General features: G+C 33.3%; 2 protein-coding genes across 2 annotated transcripts; both read left to right on the forward strand.

Annotated features, from left to right (window-relative positions):
* Window positions 1–4,770: 4,770 nt before the first annotated feature.
* Window positions 4,771–5,707, forward strand: LOC127215823 (olfactory receptor 6C1-like). The gene is given in 2 exon segments (XM_051176316.1): window positions 4,771–4,874; window positions 4,876–5,707. Coding segments are annotated over 2 exon segments (933 nt in total). The 5' UTR covers window positions 4,771–4,773.
* Window positions 5,708–12,318: 6,611 nt separating this feature from the next.
* Window positions 12,319–13,257, forward strand: LOC127215824 (olfactory receptor 6C3). The gene has a single exon (XM_051176317.1). The coding sequence runs from the start codon at window positions 12,319–12,321 to the stop codon at window positions 13,255–13,257; it is 939 nt and encodes a 312-aa protein (XP_051032274.1).
* The last annotated feature ends 1,980 nt before the right edge of the window (window positions 13,258–15,237 follow it).

Genomic DNA, 15,237 nt, shown 5'->3' on the forward strand with positions numbered 1-15,237 from the left:
AATTTTGATTCACTGAGCTGGTCCCTTGAGCCAATTGCAGAGTAATCTACTAAAGATAAAACTTTAGGACTCCATGTGACATAAGATATATCAACCAACCATGATTCTCTTAAAGCATCTCCTGAAACTGTTTCTGTTTCCACTGTCACTCTTTCTTGTCTCTCAGCAATCAAAGGAAAAAACCCTTTTTGGATAAAATGAGAAAACACAGACAAAAACATTTACAATGAGACCCAAACTAGTTACTTGTGGGAGGGAATATTTAATGAAGTAACAATGGACGATGCCTCCACTATTCTAACAGCTCTGAGACAATAAGAAAATCACAGGTAAGCTGGACAAAGAAAGTACAGTAGAAGTCTCTCAGTCAAACCAATTCAGAGTTCAATTTTTTTTTATCAAAGATTTACTATAATTATACTTTGAAATGTGGCATGATTGCTATGTCAATTTGTATATTTTCTGTTAATTAAAAGCAAAGCTTCATTATCTCCACAGTTCTCATTCCATATTTCACAGACTATTTAGTGTTATATTGAAGAAATATTCCTTAGTTGTAGGTAAGCTACTGACATTTGACATTTGGTAATTGTATAAAATTAATGAAAATTATCAAATCTGAACCCCAATACTTCATTTGAGAGGAAGAATAAAAGTTTTAGAAATATGTTAGAATAATGAAATGAGATGATTCCATCGATTACTGGATGAGGATTCTATGATGATAGTTGAGGTATTCATTGATCTGATTACAGGGGTAGACCAGTTCAGGCATTTTCTCTACTATTGCTACGATCTTAGCTGGGGTCCTCCTTGTGGATTCTTGGGAGTGAAATATACAAGCTTCTGACCACTGAAATGAATGGTGCATTTAATAAATTGTTACTACTATGAATATACTGTCAAAATTGAGAATTCACTTAAATTAAACACAGCCATTCTCAGAGCCTAGTTGCAAAATTTTTGGAACACAATTATTTATAAAATCTCAATTTTCAAAAATATTTTTAAAATTTCAATTCTATTTTGAACAGAGAAATTTTATTTTAAAGAAATTACCTAATTTAGTTATAAATGCATTAAGTGATCCACTTGAACTAAAAATAATAATCTCTTTAAAGAGAAAGCCACATGCTTCCTATGATGCTAAATGACTTTATAATATCTCAAATTAGAAATCCATAGTCTTAAAGATGATAGTCTTAATATTAATTTATTTCATTTTTTTCTGTGTTTTCTTCTTTGTAGATAGTTAGATAATGACCTAAAAGTGTGAGATTAGATATTTGTTCCAAATTCTCTATTTGGAAAAAAATTTTAAATGAATATAAAATCAATTGGTATATAACTAAATAAATCTTCATGAAGTATTATTTATTACTTTTCTAACATTTCTGTGAAATTCAACCTTTCAATTCACTTTTTGCTTCTCTGCTAGCATTATTAATGGATCAAAGTGTCCGTTTTCATTTTCAAAAATGTTCATAGATATTAATGGTAGTGTTTATGAAGTTATTGAATGTGACCTGATAGTCTCTCTTTCCTTTAGTTTTCTTACATATATATATATATATATAGAATATTAATATTGAACATTGATCCTGTACATTATTTAAAGTACTCTATTCATATTTCCCTGGAAAGAATCATATAAATAACTATGAAAATAGTAAAAAAAAGAATTAAACAAAGTAAGTCTAATAACTCAGTGAGTTCTCCTGAAGTGTTTGCTAAATCCAAATGAGTAAATATTCTTGAAGAATCCTTGCAGCATGATCTAGACCCAGCAGTGAGAATAGTGACATAAGAATACCTTTATTGTTTATTGTTTACTTACTTGGGTATTTAAATCTTTAGTACATAACATAATTTGATTCTATTCTTCTATTCTTCACTCCAACTCATCCTAGATCCTCTCTACATCCCTATCAATTCAACTTCATGTATATAGAGTACTTTTATACAATTAGAAATTAGAGGTTGAAATAGATATTACCCACATCTTGAATCAAATAATTATTCTTTCCTATCCTTCATTCACTAAAGTTATGAACAACTTTTTAAAGTTTTAATGTGTAAAGAATGAAGACAATGTGATCAATAAATTATGTTTGGAGATGTCTTCTGTGTAATTTATTCTAATGACTTCTATTTAATGAGGTTTGAAGAAAAAAATGGAAAATTGTAGAAAAGTTGAGAAAAAGCTGGCCTTTCAAATTCAATGTATCATGGAGGGAAATGACCATCCATGGCATCATGAAATATGACTAACAATATTCAAACACACATATCAAAACTGAAACTCCCCAATGTATCACTAAAAAGAGCATCCTTTAACCTTTCAACTCTAATACATCCTTCAGTACAATTTTCTCCCTGTGTATATTATATAAATTGTCCATACTTTACCAAGTTTATTTCAAGGGTCAATGTTGTTATTTATTTCATTGTAGAGACATGGGAAGAGCACAATTTGAGTATTTTTTCATAATGAGACCAAAGATTAGTTGTAATCATGATACTGAACAAATACTATCTCTGCTAATTTTTATTTTGAATATTTCAAGAAATTCATCTCAGATTCTTTAGAAGGTAAGTAAGAAGTAAATTTGATGAAATGGGTAGAAGGAAATAAGATGTTAATAACCTAATCCTGGGCTGTAGAGATGACTCAGCAGTTAAGACCACTGGATGTTCTTCCAGAGTCCCTAAGTTCAATTAGCAGCAGCCACATGGCAGCTCACAACCTCCTATGATGAGATCTAATTCCCTCTCTGGCATGCACGAGTACATGCAGGCAGAAGACTGTATACATACATACATACATACATACATACATACATACATACATACATACATACCCTAACCCATTTAACATTTTGAACTTAAGAGATGAATTAAATGTTTGGACATAATCTTTATTCTAAAGTAAAATACATCCTTGGAATATTTAATGGTCTAGGAATCTTCAAATTTTTAAAACTTGTATCAAATAAATACAATCCATTGCGTTTGCATAAATGTTTTTACCTAAAGATATATTAAAACAGCCCTAAAGATAGACATTTGATCACCTACTTTGCTTCCTTAAGCCTGTTTTCTGATATTTGAAGACTGGCATAGAAATGTTAATGGAGGGAAGGGATATTCTCATTTATGGACACCTACTAAGATATTTCTTTACAGCTCTTCCTGCATACCTTCACAACTCTAACCCATAAGGGGAAGTGAATAATTAAATTACATCATTACCAGTAAAATGTTAAAATTAAAGTACACATAAGAAGTAGATACAGCTTTAAAAGAGGATAAAATAAAATGCATTGATGGATTTTCACTTCCAAAACAGTACTAATCTAATAATGTGTATTTACTTATTTTTAATCATGAAAGTACATTTATCCATTAACTACGATAAATTTTAAGATGATAGACGATGGGAAGAAAATAAGTTTCTCAGTGTTTTCAAATGTCAAACCTTGCCTATTTGATGTTATACTTTGGGGCTAGAGTTTTAATAAGTAAAACATCATTTTAATCAAAACCAAACTCAGATCTAGTACAAATAATGCTACTAAAGAATATAAAGGAAGCCAAATAATAGTTCACAGCTAATTAAAATATATGTATTTATGTGTATTGTAGGTTCCCACATATATTTTATTTGAAAATTTTTCAACAGAGAATTTGAAACAAGTGATTAAGCATATCCCATAAAGTAAATAATTGAGAAAACTCACCTTATAATGCAAAGATATAAACAGGCTGCACAGTGCAGCATAAGGAGGACAGTGATACCAACAAATGACTAAATAAAAATCAATATTGTCTGGGTAAACCCTTCTTTTAAGCTAAAATTATAATAAGCACCAAACAAAATAGTTTGATAATAAAATCTGTCTTTTTGTAAATATACCAAGTGAAATGGGTATTGATGGGAAATGATAACATAGTCTAAGTGGAGTACATTGGCACCAATGAATGTAAGGTTTTGTGTATGTGAACACCAAGTATCACTTCTAAAGCCATAGAAATAAAGGAGAGAGAAAACAGTGATTTGGGTGACATTGCATTTTGCATTATACTACAAATAATCACAATAATTTTCAAATGTTTCACATATATAACACTTATATCTTAAACTTGTCCTTTGATATGGACTTGTCTGCAAAAGAAACTGCATTTACGGGAAGAGGGAAGGGAGCAAAGAGGGCTAACTGATTTTCAAGCTATTAAGAGGTTTAAACTCAATACTATGGATCCTTAACCTTTTCTGGATGTATATCAGCTGCAGGATATCCCACTTCCTATGAAAAGTAAAAGCCTCTTTCTGATATGATCAATTGGATATACACCTTAGAACAAGGCCTCTGGATTATATACTAAATCTATAATTCTTATTTGGGGAACCTCTGTTCTGTTCTCATACTAGCTGTACTAACACAACATCACTACTGTAATGTTTTATAGTGCTTTTCTGTCCACATCCTCACCAGAATATTTTTCATAATTTTCATTCTCACTGAGATGAGGGGCTATTGCTCATACTTTGATACTAAACTGTTTTTTTTGAACTGTCTTGAAGTGGTGTTGTTCTCTGTTCAAAGAATCATTAGTATTGAATGCCTTTAAATTGCACTTAAAAGTGGAAACAGCATAATACTTTAACAATATGAGAGCTCCTTGTTTTGATTTTTACTAATCCTCAATTCTACTGGATTCTTTCTGATTTTGCTTTTAGATTTGGCAGAAGAAAAAAAAAGAATTTGTGGAATGAGAAACCGTACAGAAACCACAGAGTTTATTCTTCTGGGGTTATCAGATGACCCTAAGCTCCAGGTTGTGATCTTTGTCTTTCTCTTCATCACCTACGTACATCACAGGAAACTTGACCATTATCACTCTCACCCTGCTGGATTCCCAGCTGCAGACTCCCATGTATTTCTTCCTCAGGAATTTCTCTGTATTAGAAGTGTCCTTCACAACTGTCACTATACCCAAGTTCTTGGGCAGCATTATCTCAGGGGATAAAACTATTTCCTTCAACAACTGCATAGCACAGTTATTTTTTTTCATCCTTTTGGGAGTGACTGAATTTTACCTTCTGGCTGCCATGTCCTATGATCGCTATATTGCTATCTGCAAGCCCCTGCATTACCTGACCATCATGAGTCAGAAAGTCTGCACAATGCTTGTCTTTGCCTGCTGGCTGGTCTCTTTCCTGATCATCTTCCCTGCACTCATGTTGCTCCTACAGCTTGATTACTGTGGGTCCAATATCATTGATCACTATACCTGTGATTATTTCCCCCTGCTGCAACTTTCCTGTTCAGATACAAACTTCCTGGAGAAGATGGGGTTTTCCTGTGCTGTCTTTACATTAATGTTTACTTTGGCATTGATATTTCTGTCCTATACATTTATCATCAGAACAATTGTGAAGATTCCTTCTGCTACTCAGAGGACGAAGGCCTTTTCCACGTGTTCTTCCCACATGATTGTCATCTCCATCTCTTACGGAAGCTGCATTTTTATGTACATTAAACCCTCAGCATCAGATAGAGCATCTTTGACTAAGGGAGTTGCCGTGCTAAACACCTCAGTAGCCCCCATGCTAAACCCCTTCATTTATAGCCTGAGGAATCAGCAAGTCAAGCAAGCCTTTATGAACATGGCAAGGAAACTGGTACTTTTCACAAGTACGTGAAATGATGTGCCCTGTCTGTGAGGAGCACACTGAAGGCCAATTCATAAATTAAACACAAATGCCAGTGACCCAGTTATATCAGTGTGTCACTCCCAATCATCATTGCTTATTCATTCATTTTTGTTAACAGTTTACCACCCTATCTTGTTAGTATATGTCTTTTCCAATGATTATCGCCTTATGTCTTTCTGATACAAGATTCTTCTGGTATTTCAAATAACAGCTTCTGAAGCTATAATTTATTATACAACTTAAATTACAATTTGAGGTATATACTGGAAATTTTATCCCCAGAAATGGGAAAGGTAATTTGTAAACATTGATGTATTCTACTCAATATATACTTGAAATATATTGGCAATTTTCACATCTTTTACAGACTTGTCCATTATGATTGGGTAGTCTCTCTAGGATACATCTTTAAATGCCATGAAATTAAATAAAACATTTCATTTCATTTAAAAACACAAAAATATTATATATTTACTACAATATAATATATTCATGTAATTTATCAATAAAGTAAAACAATCATTTATAACATACACATGAGCTATGTGTTTAATGGACTTTTATATACAATCCCATGATTTCCCCATATGTGTGTATGTGCACATATGTATATGTGTGTATAAACACTATATATGTGAAGAGACTCCATGTAGAGAAACATCGTATATACAATGTGTGTATATGCATACATATGCATATATACATATACATACACACTGTAAGCATATCATTGTTAACCTAATCTAATACACATATGTGTGGATATATGAGTAGACATTATTTATTTATATATGTGCACAATACAATCTACAGGAAAATAGTGAAAGAATAAACAAAAATTGTTGGAAACTATTTTGCATTATCTTCTAATTCCAATAAGAAAATGTTCCTTTGTCAACAAAAGTAGCCAAAATTCATGTAATAAATATGTACATTTATAGCTGAATATATACTTTGTTGACACTTGTCCAAACCTCGAGTGGTTATATATATAATATATATATACTCATATATGAAATATATTCTTAGTAGACATGTTTACTACAAAGATAAGTATATTTACACACTTTTTCCTCACACCTTTTGAACCATTTTGAAATAAAGTATAATTTGATTTATTATATAGATTATGTATTTTCTATGAAATATAACCTCAAAACAAAAAAAGATTTTCCATTAGTGGGATTGACATGTAAAACAAGCTTGTTTCAAATTTAAATAAAAATATCATAAAGAAAGATTTCCCATTATATAAAGTTAGTTTTACAGCGTGGAATGAAGTCTCTAAAGATGGTACCTATGCTGAGAGTTTGGTCTCAGGACAGTGTTGCTGTCAGTCAACTGTTGCATCATTTGGCTCTGACTTCATGGAGTATAAAAAGGTGCAGCCTGGTTGGAAGAAGTGGAACATTAGAGATGTGATTTTTGAGACATTACTGGTCCGATCCAGTTCCCAAAACATAGCAGTGGAGCCAACAGATGTCTTTTTGTTGTAGTCTGTGTGTGTGTTTGTTTTTTGAGGGTCAAAGCTTTCTTCTTCATTTCATTACTCTTTCTATTGCTTGTTTTACTCTATTCTTTTTCTGTTCTTCTATCCCTTCTGATTTCCTGATGACTTCCTTCTAGCTTCATTTTCCCCCTTATAGCTTGCATATTCCAGCAAAAAAACCTTTCTAGCAATATAAAAGGTACAGTGAAGTTACATTCTAGTTTTTAAGTGGATGATTACGATGAATACAAGTACAAAAAAAATGTTTATTTCCCTTATATAGATAAATGTTTTACCTATTACAGGTTAAAAATAAATTATCCCAAAGAACTCACAAATACTTAAAAAATTATCTTTTAGACATCTCATAGTGCAGGGGCCTTTCAGTCATAACCTCCATAGGTAGTAGTTTTTATAATGGCTACAAAAAAAAAGGTTACTAGTTTCACTATTCCTAATTTAGAGCTCTGTCCAATTATCTTTTTTAAATTAATTTTTATTTAAATTAAAACCAATCTAATTTTATAAACCAATGCCAGTTCCCACTCAGTCCCTTCCTCCTGTGCCCCCCACCAAACCCCATCCCAACCTCAATCAATTACCCAGGGAGGATGAGATCTCCCATGGAGAATCAAAGGGTGTCATATTATTTGGACAGGACCTAGGCCTGTTTGTTTGTTTGTTTATTTGAGGTTTGCTATGTTGCCAAAATATGGTAGATTTTAGAGAAAGATCATTGTGGTGCTGAGAAAAAGGTGTTTGGATGGAATGTTCTATAGATGTCTGTTAAACCCAATTGGGTCTTAACGTTTCTGGTGGTCCTGTCTAATGGTGAGAGTGGGGTGTTGAAGTCTCCCACTATAAGTGTGTGAAGTTTTATGTGAGACTTGAGTTTAAGTGATATTTCTTTTATGAATGTGGATGCCTTTGTATTTGAGGCATAGATGTTCAGAATTGGTATTTCGTCCTAAATGATTTTTCCATGATGAATGTGAAACAACCTTCTTCATCTCTTTTGATTGATATTAGGATAGATACACCTGCTTGTTTCTTGGGTTCATTTGATTGAAGATATTTTCCCAAATCTTCACTCTGAGGTAGCATCTGCCTTTGAAGTTGAGGTGTTTTTTGTATACATCAGAAGGATGGATTCTGTCCTTATATCCATTCTGTTAGCCTGTGTCTTTTTATAAACAACTTAAGACTATTAATATTGAGAGAAATTAAGGATCATTGATTGTTAATTCTTGTTTGTTTTGGATTTGGTGGTGGTTTTTGTATTGTGAGTAGATTTACCCCGCTTTTTCTTTTTTATTTTTTATTATTACTATTTTTTCTTATTTTACATATTGATCCCAGTTCCCTCTTCCTCCCTCCCATACCCCTGACCCCCCCCCCTTCCTATTCCTCCCACTGCACAAGGAAAGTGATGCATTTCAGGACGGATCATCAAAATCTGTCAAGTCATTTGGAGTAAGGTCTAGGCCCTCCCCCTTGCCTCTAGGTTAAGAGAGTATCCTTCCATGGAGAACGTGCTCCCAAAGTCTTTTTGTGCACCTGGGATACATCCTGTTTCCAATGTCAGAGGTTCCTTAGTCTGCCCTGGCCTTCTGAAACCCATGTTCAGGGGGTATTTTAGATAAAATTGAACACAAAGAAAGGTCTAGAGAACTACAAGACTGCTCCCAACTAACAATTTGAGCTTCAGTGAAAAGGCTATCATAAATGCCCTTCCCGGAGAGTGAGATCAACAACTAACTTCTCCATGGAGCCCTCAACTAATGCCTGTTGAAAACAGGATCAAACACCCATACATAAACACTGAGTCGAACTAGAACCCAGATGCAGATGGAGAGGACAAGACCAGGCAGCAGAAACACATAGAGACAGCTGACCTGAACAAGGAGGAGCTAAGGGCCACTAGACTGATAGCTGGGAAGCCAGCATGGGACTGACTCAGGCCCCCCTGAATATGGGTCTCAGCCAGAAGGACTGAGCAGTCTAAGAGACCTCAGACATGCACAAAAGGACTTTGCGAACATATCCCCCATGGAGGGATAACTGCCTTAATCTAGAGAAAGGAGAGAAGCCCTAGTCCCTACTTCACATGACCTGTCAGATCTACATGACCCCAACTGGATGGCATTCCCCTACATATGGAATTGGGGTGGGGGGATGGGAGGGGAGGGTGGTTAGAGTGCATGTGAAAGGGCAGAGAGGATAAAAGGGAGGGAAGGAGGAAGGGAGGGATGGAAGAAAGAAGGGAGGAAGGGAGGGAGGGAGGGAGGGAGGGAGGGAGGGAGGGAGGGAGGGAGGGAGGGAGGGAAGGAGAGGGAACTGGGATCGACATGTAAAATAATAAATTAAATTTAAAAAAATGCTTTGACTCCAAAATTTAAGTTGAAGGACAAGTTACTGGGGAAAAGGATTTCTATTTTTGTTTCCACAGAAAATGAAAAGATGTGGATTCCTTCCAGACTAATGTGGTTTGATCATGCCAGACCACCTGAAACAGAGTACCAGGTGATCCTACATTCAAAACAGCTGGACAAAGCAGCCTTACAGACTTACAGGATTTCTGAATCTTCTTCGAATCCCCCATGACAGCGCCCCTTACCAGCAGGAAGTAGTTTGGAAAGAACGACGCCCAAATTCCCAAATATTGTGTATAAATGTTTGTTTTCATTTAATTGGACTTTGTTATATAAAATAAAAAAAGTATTTTCAGGAAATTTCAAAAGAATGTACATGTGCTATGCCAGAGACATGTGCGGACATGGTATGGCTTTTCTAATCTGTCAGAATTTACTGAATTACATTAAATTCACCAGGCATGTTAGTGTCATGGGCAAAAAAAAAAATTCTGTTTTTATACTGGTAAATATGAAGCCTTGAGAGTAATGAAAACCTGGTAGGAAATACATTGATAGGTTTCTATATACTGCTGTGGTACTAGAGGCTCATATATTAATTATAAAATTCTAAATAAAATACAGCTAAAGTACAATTTTAATTTTAAAGATAAATAATAATAGTCACTTGTTCTCTGTGCTGGAGAGGTTTACTAATGAATAGAATAGGTGTCTTTTTTGAAGGCAGGACATTTATTCTATTCATTAGTAAATCACTGTAGGATTGGATTAAGCTAATCCCAGAGGCACTGAGAATAAATTACCTTCACTGTATATACTGAATCTATCTGCTTATTGAGGAAATTTAGTTTGGCCAAAGGGAAGCTAGGTTGGTTATTATCAACTGATTGGTACAGTTTTTCAATCATATCCTTATATCATTTGGCTTTACAGAAAGACATAATGTGACATCACAGCATCTTATGAACCTAACTTTGTTTGCATCCTTCTTTCCATCAATCTAGTCTTGAAGGGTTTCTGTGCTGGCCAGAGAAGGTAAAGGTCAGTATTCAAGCTAACTTAACCAGAGAGCTTTGAAATGTTTCAACTTCCAATTTCTAAAAGCAGTTCCCCTTCTAAATGTACTTGAAGAGTTTTTACAACTACAATAGCAAGCTTTGGAATTTCATCATAGGTCTGTTTCTATGAGACAATAAAAAGTATTAAAGGGAAATATGCTTTATTTATGAGAATTCCAGAAATCCCATAAGCATTCTAGCCTGTGCTTTTTCTATGAGAGACATTTTGTGTAATAGAGACAAGGATGAGCTGGATAACAGACATTTATTTTGAAGAATACTATGAGTATATTTCATCTTGTTGACAAGTAAATAAAGACTAATTTGGGATGTTTTATTTGATGGTAGCATCAGATATACCCAGCATATGCTCCATACTTAGAAATAAATGCATGTTTTTCTGACATTACTAAAGGCTTATTTTATTTTATTGGAAAAAACCTCAAGAATTTTAGAACATTACTTTATGACAACAAATTTTTTTTTTACATTTTCAGTATATTTCAATCATTGTTCAAACCACAACACTCTCTAACTTTTGATCTGTAGTTTTATATTAATACTAAGCATATGTATGTTTATGATATATATTCCTAAATAGAAACAATGCTGAGAGCCAGGAACACAAAATATTAAGAGTTAAATAATACCAATCATTAGCTTTAATGTTGCCCCATTATAGAACATATACTGTTGAAAATGGAACTCACAGACACTATGTTGTTTACTAAGTACTGAGATCAGAAGGGACTGAAGTCAGGATGGTACAGTGTAGAGCTTTGTAGTTTAGATCAGGCAAACCTTTAGGAAAATTTTATATATTCTGATCAATCCCTGGAAAGAAAAGCAATGGTATACTCTGAGATTTTGGAAAACGGACCTTAAAATTTTCCTTTTTGTACTCTGAAAAACTTTAAAGGAAAATCCCAAAGTAATCACAGTAAATACCATCAAACTGACATAAATGTATTCCACTGTCATAGATACATTACTGATCTGTATCTGTATTGTAACTAATCTCTCTGACTTGTGCTTTCATTCCTATAGATTAACAACCGGAAACTTTTTTTATAAGCAAAGCTCACCTAGCTGTATTTCCTTGGTACCAAACGTGTTTTTCCCCACGGTCATTTTAAACTGGTACATAGTCACAATAAAAGCAATTAAAACAGGAAAGTGACTTGGTAGATGTAATTATGTGATCATTTTCTACTCATAGAAGTTTAGAAATGGCATTAGATTTTAAACTAACATTATCTGTTCAGTGTAATTTTACAAAATAAGAAATTTGAAAACAATTATTAATACAAAAATTAAACATACAGTTGAGATACATTGCAAGAATCTGTGATTTGAAGTTGTGTACAATTTCTGACTAAACACATATTTAATTTAAAAATATTGAAGGTGACTTTTAAGCAAGAATCATAAATACATGTTCTTTTTCAACTTAGGACATTTAGATTATATATATTTATTTTACACATGATATATATTTTTATATAATTGTATGATTGTATATATTTTTAGTAGGTATGAAGAGACGGGAAAAACAGAAAAATTCCTATTGCTTCAGCTCATTGCATACAGTAATACCAATATTTAACTTTTTAATTCTTCTGTATTAAATTTATACTTTGATTTCTTTTTATCAATAGATTCTATTAACAGTAAATGAGTATGAAAAACCATTCTGTGATTACTGAGTTTGTGCTCTTGGGCATATCAGACGATCCAGAACTTCAGGTTGCAATTTTTATCTTTTTATTCATAGCTTACATATTAAGTATCACTGGAAACCTAACTATTGTCATCCTCACTTTGCTAGACTCTCGTTTAAAGACTCCTATGTATTTCTTTCTCCAGAATTTCTCCTTCTTAGAAATTATATTCACCAGTGTTTCCATTCCCAGATTTTTGACATCAATAATTACTAAAGTAAAGACCATTTCCTACAATAACTGTTTAACTCAGTTGTTTTTCTTTATATCCATGGGGGTGTCTGAGTTCTTCCTTCTAACTGCCATGTCTTATGATCGCTATGTTGCCATCTGCAAGCCTCTGCATTACACCACCATCATGAGTCAGAAAGTTTGCACCCTTCTTGTCCTCAACTCATGGCTGGCAGGATTTCTGACCATCTTCCCACCACTCATGCTGGTTCTCAAGTTAGATTTCTGTGCTTCTAATGTCATCGATCACTTCTCCTGTGACTATTTCCCCATTTTACAGCTCTCCTGCTCAGATACAAGGAGTCTGGAGATGATTGGCTTTTACTTTGCCTTTATCACTCTGCTGTTCACACTGGCTCTAGTGATCTTGTCATATATCTGCATCATCAGCACCATTCTGAGGTTCCCATCTGCCAGTCAGAGGAAAAAGGCTTTCTCCACCTGTTCCTCTCACATGATTGTCATCTCCATCTCTTATGGGAGCTGCATTTTCATGTACGTGAAACCTTCAGCTAATGAAAGGGCATCACTGACCAAAGGGGTGGCTGTTCTCAACACTTCTATAGCTCCCATGTTGAACCCTTTTATTTACACATTGAGAAATCAACAAGTAAAACAAGCCTTCAGAGATTTCATCTATAAATTAATAGTTTATAGAAGCAAATGAGAGTATGTTAACAAGAATAAATGTTGTAATATCATAAAGAAAAATGAAGTTTATTGTAATCTTTCCTCCTATGCTGCTGAGCACAGTGGTGTTGCTTACTATTTAATCTGAACCTTTACCACGCATGACTTCTTTTACACAAATATATGCTAAATGCAACTGAATATTTCCAAATCTGGTATTTGTTTGTGTTTTTCTTGGTTTGCTTGGCTGTTAAATTCATTTTTAAGACAAGCCTGATGCATAGCCCGGAGTGGCCTGACACCCAATTCTCTTGAATTTGTCAGAGCAACTAGAATTTACAAGCCTGAGTCACAGATATCAGAGTAGCAAACCATTTTTTATATAATGATTTGTTTAAAAAACTATTTTACATTGTTTAATTTACAGGATTAAACACTGTCTTGATAAGCATACACTGAATTTTTCTCTGATACCAATATAAAACCAGAGTAAGATTTTTTACAAGATAAATATTTTAAAGAAATATCTTTGATAGTTCCACTTATTTACTGTATTTTTCTACTTAGAATTGGAAGTCCATATTATCTACTCCCTAACTATTCTGAAAGCATATGTTGTAGATATTGTTTTATGTTATCTGTGTTTATCAGTATTAGATTTAAGGATATATAAAAGGGCAGTCATAATTATTCTGACCAAACCCTACAAATCTGGTAATTTCCTCCATAATACAGTGCTTTCATGAAGTACTTATTCTATGTTGCCTTTTCACTGAGTGCATTCTGTTTCATATCTTACTTAATTTTCTTAGCTTCCTGGGAAATTTTCCAGGGTGTTTTGTTGTTGTAGTTGTTGTTGATAATATATATATATATATATATAGATAGATAGATAGATAGATAGATAGATAGATAGATAGATACTTGGGAAAAGTTGAATAATGAGACATGTATGTAAATCAGTGCTTATATTTTATCCTGGTTTAAAGGAAGACATAATTTCAGAGCAATAATACCCATTATGATAGCTTGATTTTAAAATGTTTATTTTTATGTGTTTCATAACTTTTACTAAGGTTTGCACTACTTTACTTTTTTTAGTAACACCGCCTTATTTGACTGTCTATTTAATTATAGTCCCTTAAAGAAAGATATTGATCTTTCATATCTCACCAAGCAGTCAATCAAAATAAAGAACTGATATCTATCATTGCTGTGGAGTAACGGTTGAGTGGTAATAAAATAATAAAGGAAAGAAATCTAAAACAAATGGAGATGCTTATTTTTTAGTACAGTGTAGCAGTTTCCTAAGTCAAAAACTACTGTGGGACCTTAGGTTTGAATTCAGATTCTGGACTTTGTCTCCAAAAATAATGCCTATGGTAAAGCAAATTCATACTTGCTGTTATAAACTGGTTATTATTTCCTAATCTCATTGATCACTGTCTCGAAGGTTTTATCTCTAATTTCAATACAAATGCATTATGATTAATATTCCATTTACTTTATTATATTCCATTTATGATAATTCTGATGCTTTATGTTATTAGTTCCTTGAGTATCCTTCAGAAATAAAATGTATGTAAAATATACCAGACAATTTTAAAAGGCCTTCTGTAAGATATTTTTCTGTTTTTAATTTTTGATCATTCTTTTCATTAGTCAAAGAACTATGTCCACCCTCAATAATAACATAAGAAAAAAGACAAAGGTCCTTTTTTTTCTCTTAGTTGGATATCTGGAATTAGCTAATGCTTATTATTGCAGATATTTTCAGTTAGTAAAGCTGTGAAAATTGGAGAAATGCTTAACATACAGAGGGAGTGGAAGACTTGGACTTCAACATTGACTCATTAGCTGAAAGATCAACATTTAATCAAACTAAATACATCACATCAGACTTTATTTTTAAGCTTGATATATTTAGAAGTTTATAGAAATGTGTTTTGTTTTATTATATCAATGTGTTACTTACTGTTAAACAGGACTCACAGGTTGTATAGAACTATGTTTAAAG

This window comes from Phodopus roborovskii, unplaced genomic scaffold, assembly GCF_943737965.1.
Source record: "Phodopus roborovskii unplaced genomic scaffold, PHOROB, whole genome shotgun sequence".
Classification (NCBI taxonomy): Eukaryota; Metazoa; Chordata; class Mammalia; order Rodentia; family Cricetidae; genus Phodopus; species Phodopus roborovskii.